Raw genomic sequence first — 16,978 nt, 5'->3', positions numbered from 1 at the left:
TACAGCACTGTATATTTTCAGAAGCAAGACATCTACAATACCACAAGACAAAAAGAATAAACAAAAATGTTTTTTTTTTTTTTTTTAGGTGTCCCAAACCTCCTGAACTGGACTTACAACAACACTATTAAAAATATTAACATTTTATTGCACACAAGAAATGTGTTGAAATCCAATCTGATAAAGCCAAATGTCAGAGTTACAGCACTAATACCCCCTAGACATTGTTACCCTCTGCTAACAGAGCAGACCTCCTATTATCCCTTGTACACATGGTCGGACATTCCGACGGAAAATGTCCGATCGGACAGTGTTGCCGGATAATCCGACCGTGTGTGGGCTCCATCAGACTGTTTCCGTCGGAATATCCGACCAACAAAGTTTTAGAACTGGGCTATAAAATTTTCCCACAACATGATCCGATCGTTTATAGAGAATTCTGATTGGACAAAGTGCCATGCATGCTCAGATCAAATTACAAGACCAAAGCTATTGGCTACTAGCCTGAACGTAGTCCCGTCGTAACGAAATAATGTCATCACGTTACGAATGATCGGATTTTCCGACAACTTTGTCCGACCGTGTGTATGCACACACTCCGACGGATTTTGTTGTCAGAATGTCCAACCGTGTGCACAAGGGCTTATAGATATAAACCAGTATCCATATGTACTGCATTTGATCATACACACGTTGTAACATCATTAGATCATACACACTCTAAACTGCTGACCTGTAGGGGGTTTTAAAGTTTCGCCTATTGGAAAATTTAGGGTACTGAAGTTTGTTGCCATTTCTCTGGCATATCCAGTATTTATTTACTCAGACTAACCTAATCTTTTTTATATTTTTCCAAAAAAGGGTAATGTATTGTTTTTGTGCCCAAAAATTAACTTTATTTTATTTCTGAAAATTTGCACTTGATAAACCAATGTGCTAATATCTTGTGACCTTAAAAATTGGAACGACCATTATTTTATTCTCCAGCGTCTCTGTTTTCAGAAAATATATAATGTTATGAGGTTTATAGCTAATCTTGAGGCCTAGAACATGTGTGCAATAAACGCAAAAAAGGGTTAAATCACTTCTGAAGTGATGAAACTTATTTATACCAAACTATTTGCAATGTTGATACCAAATGCGTAGGTGTATAGTCCACCACGTACATATCAGTCTCATTGGCTCTGGTTTCTCTTACACAATAACAAAAAGCCAATGTCCAGACTTCAGAGATACTGCGGGCTGGTTACTGAAAATCACAGCCAGGAACACTGGAGCAGACACCAAGCGGCTGCGAATTATGTTTTATTTAATCACAGAGATGTCAGATGAAAGAAATGTATTCTTTCCTTAGGGTTTTTTTATACGATTAAAAACAAAAACAAAAAGCCGATGGCTCCCACACACGTGTGCGGGAGTGACTTCATCATAGCCCTGGCCATACAGCCAGAGCCCAGGTGGAGATGGCAGCGCCGGGAACAATGACAGTGCTAGGCTGCAAGACTCCGTGTACAGGTAATTCTCTCATAATGTGCTAGTTTGTAGTTCATACTAGTACATTACGATCTAAACCTGCAAGGGGGCCCATTGTTTGTTTTTTATTTTTTTGGGCAGTTTACTACTGCTTTAACGTGCAGTGCATTAAGGCAGCCCATTAAAAATAAATGGGCTTCCAATGCACCCCAACATTATATAAATCATACATGACCCTTGTGTGTAGTGTGTTGCACTAAAAAAGTGTTATGACAACGCAGCCCACTTCTTGTAATACTAAAATCATTGAACTGTAGATAAATCATAAAATAATAACAGATAAGAGAAACGTTATCTTTAAATAAAATGTATGTCTTTGTTTCTAACTTTTCTCATTTCTAAATGGACATTGTGGTGGTATACTAGTCCAATTTTTCAACATGCCTTGTGTTCTACAGAAATTTTTGTTTATCTTACCAGATAAGATCCAGGCAGAGATAGAGACTGTCATTGGCCGAACCCGTAGGCCATGTATGGAGGACCGTAGCAAGATGCCATATACTGAAGCTGTATTGCATGAGGTCATGCGATTTACTGACTTCTTACCACTTGGAGCCCCTCATTCAGTGACAGAGGACACTGTCTTCAGAGGATATCATCTGCCCAAGGTACTCACAAACTCCCGACCAACCAAATGTATTGTTCAGATATAATTTTATCAAATCTTCCCACTTACTTTCTGCTCTTTGCAGGGGACCATCGTCTTCACTGTTCTGCACTCTGTGCTGTATGATGCCTCATTCTTTGAAAGGCCCCAGGAGTTTTATCCTGAACATTTTCTAGACCAGCAAGGATTGTTCAAAAAAAATGAAGCCTTCATTGCTTTCTCTACAGGTAAGATGCTGTATAGCACAGTATAAAATGTGGAATGTGTTCTTTATAGTATCAGGAATGAGGGGTCGTACACTTGATTCATGTGCAATACAGTGGCGCAGCTTGCAGCACCCACTGCAACACCATGGAGAGGATTTTCACTGGTCATGAGTAAGTATGGTTTATCAAGAAGAGGCTGATAGGCAGCGGACAAGCAACTTTTGGCCCAATACAACCCAGAGGCCCAAGGGGTTAAAGGTTCTGGGTTTTTTGGGGGGTTTTATAAACTGATTCAATACCAGGCACTAGGGATGAGCCGAACACCCCCCTGTTCGGTTCGCACCAGAACCTGCGAACAGACCTAAACTTCGTGTGAACTTTAGAACCCTATTAAAGTCTATGGGACTCGAACGTTCACAATCTAAAGTGCTCATTTTAAAGGGTAATATGAAAGTTACTGTCATAAAAAGTGTTTGGGGACCTGGGTCCTGCCCCAGGGGACATGGATCAATGCAAAAAAAAGTTTTAAAAACGGCCGTTTTTTCAGGAGCAGTGATTTTAATAATGATTAAAGTGAAACAATAAAAGTGTAATATTCCTTTAAATTTCGTAGCTGGGGGGTATCTATAGTGTGCCTGTGAAGGGGCGCATGTTTCTGGTGCTTAGAACTGTCGCTGCACAAAGTGTCATTTGTGCAGGAAAAAAAGTCTTTTAAAATCACTTGCGGCTAAATTGTCGGGTCTCCGTAATACAGAGAACACTCAATGAGTGTTCTCTGTATTAGCCGACAATTCATTCATTCATTGATTAAAAAAAAAATAAATAAATAAAAAAAGCGTGGGGGTTCCCCTAAATTCAATCAAAAGGCCCTTCAGGTCTGACATGGATATTAAGGGGAACCCCGTGTCAAATTTAAAAAAAAAATTGACGTGGGGGTCCCCCCAAATATCCATACCAGACCCTTCAGGTCTGATATGGATATTAAGGGGAACCCCGCATCAAATTAAAAAAAAAATTTGACGTGGGGGTCCCCCTAAATATCCATACCAGACCCTTTATCCGAGCACGCAACCTGGCAGGCCGCAGGAAAAGAGGGGGGGACGAGAGAGCGGCCCCCCCTCCCTCCTGAACCGTACCAGGCCACATACCCTCAACATTGGGAGGATGCTTTGGGGGTCTGTGACCCCTCAAAGCACCTTGTCCCCATGTTGATAAGGACAAGGGCCTCATCCTCACAACCCTGGCCGTTGGTTGTGAGGGTCTGCGGGCGGGGGGCTTATCAGAATCTGGAAGCCCCCTTTAACAAGGGGACCCCCAGATCCCGGCCCCCCCCCCTGTTTGAAATGGTAAGGGGGTACAAAAGTACCCCTACCATTTCACAAAGAAAGTGTCAAAATGGTTAAATAAGACAAACACACTTTTGAAAAATTCCTTTATTAAAAATAAAAAAAATAAAAAAAAAATTCCAGCGGTGCTAATCCACTCTTGCTATCCAGCGACGGGTCTCCGGGGTCCAGCGATGGATGATCATATCCAGCGCCGGGGGATCTCTCAGTCCAGCGCTGTCCATACCTCCTTCTTCTGTCTCCACTGCGGAGACAATGCAGAGAGCCGAGCGCTGACATTTCTTATATTGGGAGGGCGGGGCCACCCGTCACCTGACCCCGCCCCTCTGACGCAGGAGAGGGAAGCCAGGGGTTCCCCAGTGACGTGTGGGTGACCCCGCCCCCTCTGATGTAACGGAAACCTGCGTTACATCAGAGGGGGCGGGGTCACCCACACGTCACTGGGGAACCCCTGGCTTCCCTCTCCTGCGTCAGAGGGGCGGGGTCAGGTGACGGGTGGCCCCGCCCTCCCAATATAAGAAATGTCAGCGCTCGGCTCTCTGCATTGTCTCCGCAGTGGAGACAGAAGAAGGAGGTATGGACAGCGCTGGACTGAGAGATCCCCCGGCGCTGGATATGATCATCCATCGCTGGACCCCGGAGACCCGTCGCTGGATAGCAAGAGTGGATTAGCACCGCTGGAATTTTTTTTTTATTTTTTTTATTTTTAATAAAGGAATTTTTCAAAAGTGTGTTTGTCTTATTTAACCATTTTGACACTTTCTTTGTGAAATGGTAGGGGTACTTTTGTACCCCCTTACCATTTCAAACAGGGGGGGGGCCGGGATCTGGGGGTCCCCTTGTTAAAGGGGGCTTCCAGATTCTGATAAGCCCCCCGCCCGCAGACCCTCACAACCAACGGCCAGGGTTGTGAGGATGAGGCCCTTGTCCTTATCAACATGGGGACAAGGTGCTTTGAGGGGTCACAGACCCCCAAAGCATCCTCCCAATGTTGAGGGTATGTGGCCTGGTACGGTTCAGGAGGGAGGGGGGGCCGCTCTCTCGTCCCCCCCTCTTTTCCTGCGGCCTGCCAGGTTGCGTGCTCGGATAAAGGGTCTGGTATGGATATTTAGGGGGACCCCCACGTCAAATTTTTTTTTTAATTTGATGCGGGGTTCCCCTTAATATCCATATCAGATCTGAAGGGTCTGGTATGGATATTTGGGGGGACCCCCACGTCAATTTTTTTTTTAAATTTGACACGGGGTTCCCCTTAATATCCATGTCAGACCTGAAGGGCCTTTTGATTGAATTTAGGGGAACCCCCACGCTTTTTTTTTTTTTTTTTTTTTTAATGAATGAATGAATGAATTGTCGGCTAATACAGAGAACACTCATTGAGTGTTCTCTGTATTACGGAGACCCGACAATTTAGCCGCAAGTGATTTTAAAAGACTTTTTTTCCTGCACAAATGACACTTTGTGCAGCGACAGTTCTAAGCACCAGAAACATGCGCCCCTTCACAGGCATACTATAGATACCCCCCAGCTACGAAATTTAAAGGAATATTACACTTTTATTGTTTCACTTTAATCATTATTAAAATCACTGCTCCTGAAAAAACGGCCGTTTTTAAAACTTTTTTTTGCATTGATCCATGTCCCCTGGGGCAGGACCTGGGTCCCCAAACACTTTTTAGGACAGTAACCTGCATATTACCCTTTAAAATGAGCACTTTAGATTTCTCCCATAGACTTGTATAGGGCTTTTCGAATTTGCTGCGAACAGCCCAAATTGTTCACTGTTCGCTGAACAGGCGAACAGGCAATGTTCGAGTAGAACATGAGTTCGACTCGAACTCGAAGCTCATCCCTACCAGGCACCTCTACCCCCTTTCTGCCCAGGCCAATTTTGAGCTTTCAGCACTTTCACACTTTAAATGACAAATGCGCCGTCATGTAATACTGTACCCAAATTACATTTTTCGATTTTTTTTTTTGAGACAGAGAGCTTTCTTTTGTATGTATTTAATCACCACTAGTTTTTGCTAAACAAATAGGAAAAATATTTTTGAAAAATAAAAAACGTTTTCTTTGTTTCTGTTATAAAGTTTTGCAACTAAGTAAGAGTTCTCCTCTTCTTTGGCTCCCCACCAATGTTCCTGGCTCTCCCCTCCCCCCTACCAGTGTCCCCCAATAGCAAGCCAACTGCTATGGGGGCTTTTATGTATGCTCTCCCCTGTCCCCTCACTGGCTGTAATTGACAGCGGTGGTAGCCAATGGCTCCTGCTGTTGTTTCACAGCTAATGAGGGGAGAGAGAGACCCAGGACAGATGAGTCTCTAATGCACATCGTTGGATCGAGACGGGACTCAGGTAAGTTTTAGGTTGGAGAACTGTACTCGGAAGGTTTTTACCTTCATGCAAAGCAAAGAATGCATGAAGGTAAAAACCTTCAGCCTTTACAATTACTTTAACTGTTTGGGGAGAGGGGGGTAATTTATCTATAATGCTATTTGTTATATGCAGCATGGAGGGGGGGGGGGGTTAATGTATTGCCATTGGTCACCGATGCATTAGTGACCAGTTGCAATTAATTAACCCCTTTGTGCTGTGGCGGTTTCACCAGTGTTTATTAACCCCTTTATGCAGCAGCATAAATGGGTTAATTGACACTACCATTGGTCACTAATACATCAGTGACCAATGGCAATACATTAAAGGGGTTGTAAAGGTTCGTTTTTTTTATTTTCTACATAGGTTCCTCTAAGCTAGTGCATTGTTGGTTCACTTACCTTTTCCTTCGATTTCCCTTCTAAATGTTTTTTTTCTTTGTCTGAATATCTCACTTCCTGTTTCTCCTCAGTAAACTTCTCACCATCATCTGAGCTGGTGGTTAGTCAGCCAGAACAGCTTACTGAACAGCTTACCGAGGAGGAACAGGAAGTGAGAAATTCAGACAAAGAAAACAAAGAAAAAAAACATTTATAAGGGAAATCGAAGGAAAGGGAAAGTGAACCAACAATGCACTAGCTTATAGGAACCTATTTAGAAAATAAAAAATGAACCTTTACAACCCCTTTAACCCCCCTCCATGTTGCATATAACAGCACAAATATCATTGTAGAGTGATTAACCCTCTCCCCCCCCCAAAAAAAAAACCCAAAAAAACTCTTCAGTAAAATCACATAGATAAGACGAAGCAGTGTAGCAATGTGTATCAGCCTCTGCTCATTCTCTTGCCCATGGTAGTGGACTCCCCCCACAGGTTGCAGGAGTAGCACTACTCCTCTTCCATCCTGCCTCCTCACCTCTGAATGACGTAACACCAGGCGGGGCCTAGGAAGCTGCTGTCAGGTGGAGATCCCTGAAAGAGAAGTGACTGTGTTGGAGGTAGACTTGCCGGCCAGGTGTAGGAGCGCACTTGCCACATTTGTACCACTCCACTGAAGCTCTGCAAACACAACACTGTAGTGGCAGGAGGCGGCTGTACATAGTGTCTGGCCCCTACTTTATTCCAGCCTTGAGTGCGGCCTTTTCACCAGGCACCAGAAAGGCCCAGGGGGTGATTGCCACCCCGGCCCAGTCTGCCCCTTCAAATTTATTTACAGCCAGCTTTATTTGTTATTAATATGGTACAGGTATTTATATAGTGCTAACAATTTTAGGCAGTGCTTTTCATTTTGTATATTCATATTAGCCCCGTCAAGGAGCTTACTGTGACGGAGTAACTTTGGGTGGGGGGCTTGGGGATCTCAGGTTAACTTGGAGTGCACTGGAAGCTCCTTGTCCAGCTCCCAAAGCCCCTCCTATGCGTGAGTGACCCCGTGTGTATTAGGGGCACAGGGTGACCGTGAACCCCAGTCTGACCTCAAGAATATATGAAGATAAAGTCCACCGTTGATCAGAGACCATTGCTAGATGGTTTCAGGTGGGGTGGGGGTTGCTATGTGTTTGTTAGGTCTGGCTAGTACTAGCAAATCTTTGGGGGGAGGATACCCACGGAAGCAAATGAAGATCATGCAAACTTCACTCAGGGAGTGTCCTGGTTGGATCCTAATGCTGCAAGGCAGAGGTGATAACCATTAAGCCCCTGCATTGGATAGACTAGAGAATTGCCAGAAATCTTGTCTTTTTCTTTTTCCATGTGTCCCAATTTGTGTGCCGCTGCACCATTCATTTCCTTTGGCATACAAAGCATATGGGGGTCCGGATACTGCCCTGGGGGACATGTATCAATGCAAAAAACATTTTTAAATTAGTGGTGATTTACTGATGCTTAACGTTAAAATAATAAAACAAAAAATAATTTAAATATAGTGCCCGGGGGGGTCCCCTTAGTCTGCCTGTGAAGTGGTGCATCTGTACCGTGTATAAAACCTGCTGCAGAAAAAAATACATTTTCCCTGCAAGCTTTCTTTATTTTGTAAACAACGTCTTGAGGAGCCAATCTGTATGATGAGGCCACAATTTAGTGCATTCGGAAGAAGATTAGACATTTTTTGGATAAAGTCCGGTGTCTCTTTCGCAGACTTTGGATAGCGGTAACAGGTGTGAAAAAATTGGGCTTTGGGTGTTGGTGGTGCCTTCACAAAGGAAAGAGAAACCTCTAAGTGCAGTGGTTAAAAGATTTATTACAGGCACAATGCTTTCACACCCTAACCTTATAGAGGTACTGTTGATGAAAGCAAGATTTGGCCTTGCTGTAAAAAATTCAAATTATATGTCCTGGTCAAACTGTGGCAGAAAAATTGGGCTTTGGGTATTGGTGGTGCCATCACACTGTAATCCTATAGAGGTACTCTTGATGAAAGCAAGAATTGGCCTTGCTGTAAAAAAATTTAATTCGATGCACCTGTCAAAGAGGTGCTCAAAAATGGTCCTTGGGTGTTAATTGTGCCCATGAAACCTATACCAAAAAAATTCTTCCCAATAATATCAACACCCACAAAGATAGGCAGTCTAAACAGTCTTGCACAGATTCGATATCCCAAAAACACTTAATTGGGGACATTGGCATCAAGGGCTTGATAGCTGTTGTTAATCCAGGAATGATTAATTTTGGTAAATGTCAGTCAGTCAACGGAGTCTGTTGGACAGACGCACTCTTTTATCTGTTACAAAACCTCCGGTAGCAGTAAATGCCTGATCGGAAAGCATACTGGATGCAGGACACCCCAGAAGCTCGATTGCATATAGGGCAAGTTCTGGCCAGTGTTCTATTCTCATGACCCATTAAACGACTGGAAAGCTCTCCATGCTGGTTTTCCCTACTAGAAAATCTTCCACCATATAATGCAGACATTTCTGATGGGATGTGGAAGCTGACAGCCCTGGGCACCAAGGACTAACATTTTGAAAGGCATCACTGAGGCGGCCCCCTTCCCCCATCCCCAGCGCTCATCCTTTGACCAACAGAAGCCTCAAAACTAGCTTTTCCATGAGACTGTAAGCTGGAAGAGTCTGGAAAGGCATTACATAAACTCCCCTTTAAGGTGTCCTCAAGATATATTAATCAACTTTCTGCTTCAAATCCTCCAAAACTGCCAGAATCCTCCTCCTCCTCCCTCTCCTCTTGTGTGTTATGTGGCGATGCAAGAATGATATCTGCATAAAGTGGCCTTGAGAGGAAATGGGGATTGCGTCACTGATGCATGAATTGTCACGGCTCACCATTCTTGTCACCTCCACAAAGGGTGACAGTACAGTGCATGCATCCTTTATAATAGCTAAATAGTAGGTGAGGTTGAAAAAAGACACAAGTCCATGAAGTCCAACCTATGTGTGTGATTATATGTCAGTATTACATTGTATATCCCTGTATGTTGCAGTCGTTCAGGTGCTTATCTAATAGTTTTTTAAAACTATTGATGCTCTATGGGGAGACTACCGCCTTTGGAAGGGAATTCCACATCCTTGCTGCTCTTACAGTAAAGAACCCTCTATATGTAGTTTAAGGTTAAACCTCTTTTCTTCTAAATTTTAATGAGTCGCCATGTGTCTTGTTAAACTCCCTTTGGCAAAAAAGTTTTATCCCTATTGTGGGGTCACCAATACGCTATTTATAAATTGAAATCATATCCCCTCTCAAGCGTCTCTTCTCCAGAGAAAATAAGTTCAGTGCTCGCAACCTTTCCTCATATCTAATATCCTCCAGACCCTTTATTAGCTTAGTTGCTCCATTTCCAGAACATCCTTCCTGAAGACTGGTGCCCAGAACTGGGCAGCATACTCTAGGTGCGGCCAGACCAAAGTCTTGTAGAGCGGGAGAATTATTTTTTTATCTCTGGGGTTGATTCCCTTTTTAATGCATACCAATATTCTGTTTGCTTTGTTAGGCTCAGCAATAGCATGCAAGCTGCTGCTATCATCTACTAGGACCCCAGGTCCTTTTCCATCTTAGATTCCCCCAGAGGTTCTCCCCCCAGTGTATAGATTGGGTGGCAAAAATATGAATGCAAATGCATTATTTAACATTTTTCTACATTAAATCTCATTTGCCATGGAGTTGCCCACCCCATTTAATTTGTTCAGATCTTTTTTACAAGGTTTCCACATCCTATGGAGATGTTATTGCCCTGCTGCAGGTTGTTTATGAACAAAATATATAGGCTTGGTCCCAGCACAGAACCCTGGGGGACCCCACTACCCACCTCTGACCATTCGGAGTACTCCCCATTTATCACCACCCTCTGAACTCGCCCTTGTAGCCAATTTTCATTCCATGTACTCACCATATGGTCCATGCCAACGGACCTTATTTTGTACAGTAAACATTTATGGGGAAAGATGTCAGATGCTTTTGCAAAATCCAGATACACCTCCCCTATGGGCCTTCCTTTATCTAGATGGCAGCTCACCTCCTCATAGAAGATAAATAGATTGGTTTAGTAAGAACGAGTCTTCATTAATCTTTGCTGATAACAAGAATGGTATCATTACAAGTAACTAAAATCTTGTATATGGTCCCTTATCATTCCCTCCAAAAGCTTGCATACTATTGATGTTAGGCTAACTGGTCTCTAATTCCCAAGGATGTATTTTTAGCCCTTTTTAAATATTGGTGCTACATTGGCTTTTCTCCAATCACCTGGTACCATTCAAGTCAGTATCTTGTCAGTAAAGCCATTGCCTGTGGCTTCTAGACCCATTGACTCTTACTCAAATACCTGCAGCAGCCAGGTAGCAGCAAATCACCAGAGCTTGAAGATATGGGCCACTGAAAAGTTAGGTATAGATAATCTTCTTTTCAGGGATGTGCTTAATTGAAAAGCGACCCTGCTGTGATAAATACCTACCCTGTATGTAAATGTCCTATGGGCCTTCCTTTCCAACATGCCTAGTTTCTTGCCAGATTCTTAGATGTCACATGGAAAGGCAAGTTGCCTATTAGTATTGCAGGTCAGTATCCATATCCTTTGTCTCCCTGGATTCAGATATATTGGGAAACTAGATACAATGATATTGGCACTCTAAACCCAGCACCTGATGTTAGGTCAGGTCAGGAATGCTGATAAACTGAATGACGCACAGTCTAAGCATTAGGGCAGCCCCCCCGCCCCCACCCCTTCCTATCACCGTAGGACAGGCTGTACCTGGTTATCCTTTGTGTCAGCCAGAAAGGTGTATTTTTTAGCTAGTTCAAGTTTAGCTCTCTGTTTGTTTTATCTATAAGTGAATATTTAGTGAACTTATAAAAGTCCTAATTGCATTGTGAACACAATAAGGTTGATTTACTTTACTTAAGTTATAAAAAGGCTGAGGAAAAATCCAAGGATAATTCCAAGCTCACTTACCGACCAGGCTGCGGACAACTAAATTAACCTAACAGTATGCATTAAAAACAAGGGGTTTAGTCTGCACACATTTAGTCTGCACACAAATACATGTGTAAACTACAGGCCTGCCAAGGTACCCTGGTATCTGTAGTCCTACCACTAACATTTAAGTGGCTCCACAGTAGAAGCACATGCATTCTGATGGATAGATAGAGGGCAGATGGACTGAAGGGAGCCCACCCCTTCTTAAAGGCACAGAGGAACACTGAACACCCAGCACATAGCACAATGGCTGCAAAAGTATCAGTGCGTTGCCTGCCCAGTATGTCAACAGTACAAAAAGGTAAGCCACTACCCCCACCTATAACTGTCCATTGCAGCAAGGAGCATATGTTAGAAAAAGGCCAAGGAAAATTCCAAGCTCACTTACCGACCAGCGTGCAGACAACCAAATTATCCTGTCTAAGCCCTTGTACACACGGTCGGACATTCCTACGGAAAATGTCCAGTCGGATAATCCGACTGTGTGTGGGCTCCATCGGACTGTTTCCGTCGGAATATCCGACGGACAAAGTTTTAGAGCCGGGCTATAAAACTTTCCGACAACATGATCCGATCGGACTTTGTCCGATTGTGTGTAGAGAATTCCGATTGGACAAAGTGCCACGCATGCTCAGATCAAATTCCTAGACCAAAGCTATTGGCTACTAGCCTGAACGTAGTCCCGTCGTAACGAAATAACGTCATCACGTTACATACGATTGGATTTTCCGACAACTTTGTCTGACCGTGTGTATGCAACACAAGTTTCGGACAAAATCCGTCGGACAAAATCCAACGGATTTTGTTGTCGGAATATCCGACAGTGTGTACAAGGGCTAACAGTATGCGTTAAAACAGGGGTTTAGTCTGCACACATTTGCAAATACATGCGTAAGCTACAGGCCCGCCAAAAACAAAAAAAGTCCCCTATGTGATACATTTTTGGTGACAGGGTCTCATTAATGAGACATGCAGAGTTCAAAAGTACATTTTTTTCCTGGCCATACTGGCCAGGGAAACTGACAGAAGGACCCGGAAGTGACTTTTTACATGTCCCTTCAGGGTCAGCAACAAGAAAGGGAGGAAAGCAGACTCAGCTCCCTCCCCCCTACGCGGTGGCACCTACTATGTCTGTCTCGCAAGATGCTCAAGCAGGGGCATACGGGGGGGGGGGGGGGGGGGGGGGGGATAGACAGCCTTTGTGTATGTAAACCCCCACTGGCAGGTCTATAAAATGTAAAAACCTGGCAGCGAAAGGGTTAATGGTGTAACAAGCAAGTTGGCTATTACTAAATATTTCATGCAGAACTTCATTCTCTCAATCAAATTGACTACTTTTAATCCTCTTGCTGCTAGTATTATTAAATAGATAGGAAATTACAGTATATTGTATTTACTTAACACAATTTTTTTACATGACCAGTGTATGCAAGATATCCCCAACTCTCTCAATAACCCCCTTTATCTTTCAAAAACCCCTTTTCTTTTTTTTTATTCTCCGTCGGAATGTCCGACCGTGTGTACAAGGGCTAAGAATTACAGGCCTACAATATAAAATGCCAAATATCCATGCAAAATAATTGTACCGCTTTAAACATAAAAAAATCTAAAATAATCGTACCGCCAGGGAGGTTAACCAGAAAAGCTGCTGCCTCCACCGTGACACCTACCTATATAGGGTCTGAATATTGGGAGTGAAAGGGTTTAAGGTGGGTATGGCGCTGCTCTGGAATCCTATTATAGTGCTATGCTGTATTCACTTGTGCATAAACCAATATATTTAATAAAGTGAAAACGTATAAAGTAATAATGTTGCATGAAAACATATATGCTACAGTATGTGCAATGAAGTGACATATGAACATATTCCTTTAAAATTGGATAACTATGCAATAAATCAATTATTCCAATAAAGTGATAAGTGCAACGCCGTATCTCTTGATTGATACAATACACTGTGCAGTAAATAATATACAAAGAAGATTAAAAACAAATAAAGTAAAAAAAAGTCTGTTTGATATGTTCAAATTAATGTCTAATATAATTCCTAATGATCCATCAAAAGAAGGAAAGAATATCTTTCCAAAAACAAAAAATCAAAAAGCAATAACAAAAAACAGGAAACCAGCAAAGTGACTTGTGCTTCTTCTGAGCTTCCAAAGGTAAATATGAAGGTGTAGGTGCTCCCCTCCGTGCTCACCTATATATACTGCACTCACCAGAGGGCTCTCCCTGACTATAGTATGACTGATGCTGTGCTGCTATTATAAGGACCACCCAACTCCATACCTTTCCCTTTCCCCTTAAAGAGACCACACCTTCTTTGGAGTAATTAGTGGCCGTAGCAGCCCCTTTATTATCAGAATAATAATTAACATATGAAACCAAAACAACAATATAAAAACATGTTAACTTAAAGTGGTTTTCCGGCCAAAATTTGACTTTTTAAATAAAAATAACCTATCATACACCAACTTAATGCATTCTAGTAAAGTTAGTCTGTAAACAAAGGTCCGTTTTGTTAGGTTATTACAGCATTTTGTAACTTTATAAATTTGCAGCAGACCGTGGCCATCTTAGGTTTGGGCATCTGAAGCCAGACTGTATTTCTTCCTGGATCTCAGCCTTGCAAATCTCGCACATGCTCAGTGCTACACAAGCAGTGAAATAGGTTTCAGGTCAGGTTTCCATAGCAACGGCAGTGCCAGAGGAAGTTGCCACCCCTTAGCTATGCAAACCTCTCCACCCCTTCTCCCCCCAGGAACCAGGAAATATACTGCATTTATAACAACAAAAAACAAGGAACCAAAGGAAGGAGGCTTATAAATATACTAATTGTAAATTAAATCATTTGCTTCTGTGCAGATATATCTAGAGAACAAGAGATATATAGCTTGTTATATAGGCGTTTTGCAGGCGCTTTAGCGTTGGAAATAGCGCCTGCAATCCTCCCTAAAGAAGCTGCACCATTGTGTGTAGTGTGAAAGCCACGACAGCGGTGCGCTGGCAGGACGTCAAAAAAAGTCCTGCCAGCAGCTTCTTTGGGAGCGGTGTGTTTGTCTATTGCGGCGTATTGCCGGCGGTTTTAACCCTTTCGCGGCCGCTAGCGGGGGTAAAATCGCCCCACTAGCGGCCGAAATCTGGCGGTAAAACGGCGCTAAAAATAGCGGTGTTTTACCGCCGACGCAAAGGGCAGTGTGGTGTGAAAGGGGTCTTACTGGTGGCAGTTACTGCTGGTTGGCTCTGGTACTGGCGTCCAAATCGCGGGTTCCTATGCATTAGTGTGGCAGAAAACAGAAGCATGCGGCTGCTTTAGAGAGCAGAGAGGATGCTTCCTGTCACAGGCGGGAGTACATTTGGTATCACTCCGCCTGTGAAGGAGCTGGCGCTATACAGAAAGCATCGGCTCTGCTTCCTCTAGCGACAGCTCCGTTCTTTACGCTGATGCTCGGAGATGGCGGGTCGGGAACCCGCAATCTGGGCATGCTGACCCGCCATCTCAGAGCAAGACATGGCGGGCCACATCAGAGGGCCAGCAGTTGGGCACCCCTCGATTAGGTCATTGAGCTTATGTGTAAAAAAATAAATAAAAATTATATAATATATATATATATATATATATATATAGCTTCAGCCCCGGACCATTTTGCTGGTCAAAGACCAGACGACTTTTTGCGATTCGACACTGCGTCGCTTTAACTGACAATTGTGCGGTCGTGCGACGTGGCTCCCAAACAAAATTGACATCCTTTTTTTCCCCCACAAATAGAGCTTTTTGGTGGTATTTGATCACCCCTGCGGTTTTTATTTTTTTGCGACAAACAAAAATAGAGCGACAATTTTTTTTTTAAAAATGCATTTTTTTTGTTATAATAAATATCCCTCAAAATATATATAAAAAAATGTTTTTTTTCGCTCAGTTTAGGCTTATACGTATTCTTCTACATTACTATTTTTTCTTCATTATGAGGGGCTCCCACCATCCCTGTGCTATGCTGACTTCCTCCTGGGGCTGTACCCCTGCTGTGCTCAGTATGTCAGTACAGCACAGGAATGGTGAAAACCCCTCATAATGAGCACAGCAGAGGTACAACCCCAGGAGGAAGTCAGCATAGCACAGGGATGGTGGGAGCCCCTCATAATAAGCAGCCCCAGGAGGAAGACAGCATAGCACAGGGATGGTGGGAGCCCCTCATAATAAGCAGCCCCAGGAGGAAGTCAGCACAGCACAGGGATGGTGGGAGCCCCTCATAATATGCACAGCAGCGGTACAGGCCCAGGAGGAAGTCAACATAGCACAGGGATGGTGGGAGCCCCTCATAATAAGCAGCCCCAGGAGGAGCAGGCGAAAACTGGACCAGCAGTGCATGGCAGACAATCCGCTTCTCTCTTTGGCCCCTTTCACACTAACGTCCCGTTCAGGCCCGCCTGTCAGTTTTTCAGGCGGACCTGAACGGGTGCTCCATAGAGCTCTATGGAGCGTCGGATGTCAGCGGTGACATGTCCGCTGACATCCGACCCGCTCCGATCCGAAAAAGTGTGACGGAGGAAAAAGCTATTTTTCCATCCGTCTGCGGATCGGATCGGGTGACGACGGGCACTGCGGTCCGTCGTCATCCGATCTCCCATAGGGGAGAGCGGCGCTGTGACAGGTCCGTCCCTGCACAGTGTGCGGAGACAGACCTGTCATCTCCCTGCTCAGCGGGGATCGGCGGAGTGATCCCCGCTGAGCAAACGGACATCCACGGGGCGGATCAGAACTGATCCGCCCCGTGTGAAAGGACCCTTTCTCATCTAATAAATTCATATTTCGGATAGTAAATTCTTCAACGGAATATCGTATTTTGAATAAAAACCAAACTTCCATCAGCATCGACTGTCATATTGAGGTATATTTTTGCCTTTAAATTAATCGTAACGAACGTTCGTACAAGTTAACGAACCTAATAAAAATTGGTATTTCATACGAAACAGAATTTCGGATACGAAAACGAATTAATTTTAATACGAACCGTAACGGAACGGCGCCCATGTCTATTAATTATTCATCAGTTGTTGCCACACACTTCTGCGACAAATAGTGTGACCAGGTGCACAACAAAGACTAATGAATTTACACCAAAAAAAAAAATATATATATATCTCCACTCTCGAGAGATTTTTGTTTGCTTTCTCGTGTGATATAGAAATAATAAATGTATATATTCTTATAGTAACATGACTGTGAGATACAGACCTTAGATATAATCTGACCTATAACCGTATCTTTAAAAAAAACAAATAAAAACACACACAAAAGTATGAGAATATAGAATTTTATTTGTATAATTTTATTCTGTACATTTGCATATTTAATACATTTAACAATATTTGTAAAAAAAAAGCCTTTTTATGAGAGAGAGGGGGGAGGGGGGGGGGGAGAGAGAGAGAGGGGGGGGGGAGAGAGAGAGAGGGGGGGAGAGAGAGAGGGGGGGGGGAGAGAGAGAGA

The 16,978-nt window shown here is 43.5% G+C and overlaps 1 protein-coding gene across 1 annotated transcript in view; it reads left to right on the top strand.

The window, feature by feature from the left end:
- LOC143982508 (cytochrome P450 2G1-like) overlaps positions 1-16,978 on the top strand; it is a 76,689-nt gene that overhangs the window by 34,951 nt on the left and 24,760 nt on the right. Inside the window, exons 7-8 of the mRNA XM_077481321.1 lie at positions 1,954-2,141; positions 2,226-2,367. Of these exons, the coding sequence (XP_077337447.1) occupies positions 1,954-2,141; positions 2,226-2,367 (330 nt within the window). The remainder of the gene's footprint in view (positions 1-1,953; positions 2,142-2,225; positions 2,368-16,978) is intronic.

Source organism: Lithobates pipiens, unplaced genomic scaffold (assembly GCF_037356315.1).
Source record: "Lithobates pipiens isolate NorthernLeopardFrog02 unplaced genomic scaffold, aLitPip1_a1.2 Scaffold_1, whole genome shotgun sequence".
NCBI lineage: Eukaryota > Metazoa > Chordata > Amphibia > Anura > Ranidae > Lithobates > Lithobates pipiens.
The sequence above is the reverse complement of the archived record's forward strand: the minus strand, read 5'-3'. Positions and strand labels throughout refer to the sequence as shown.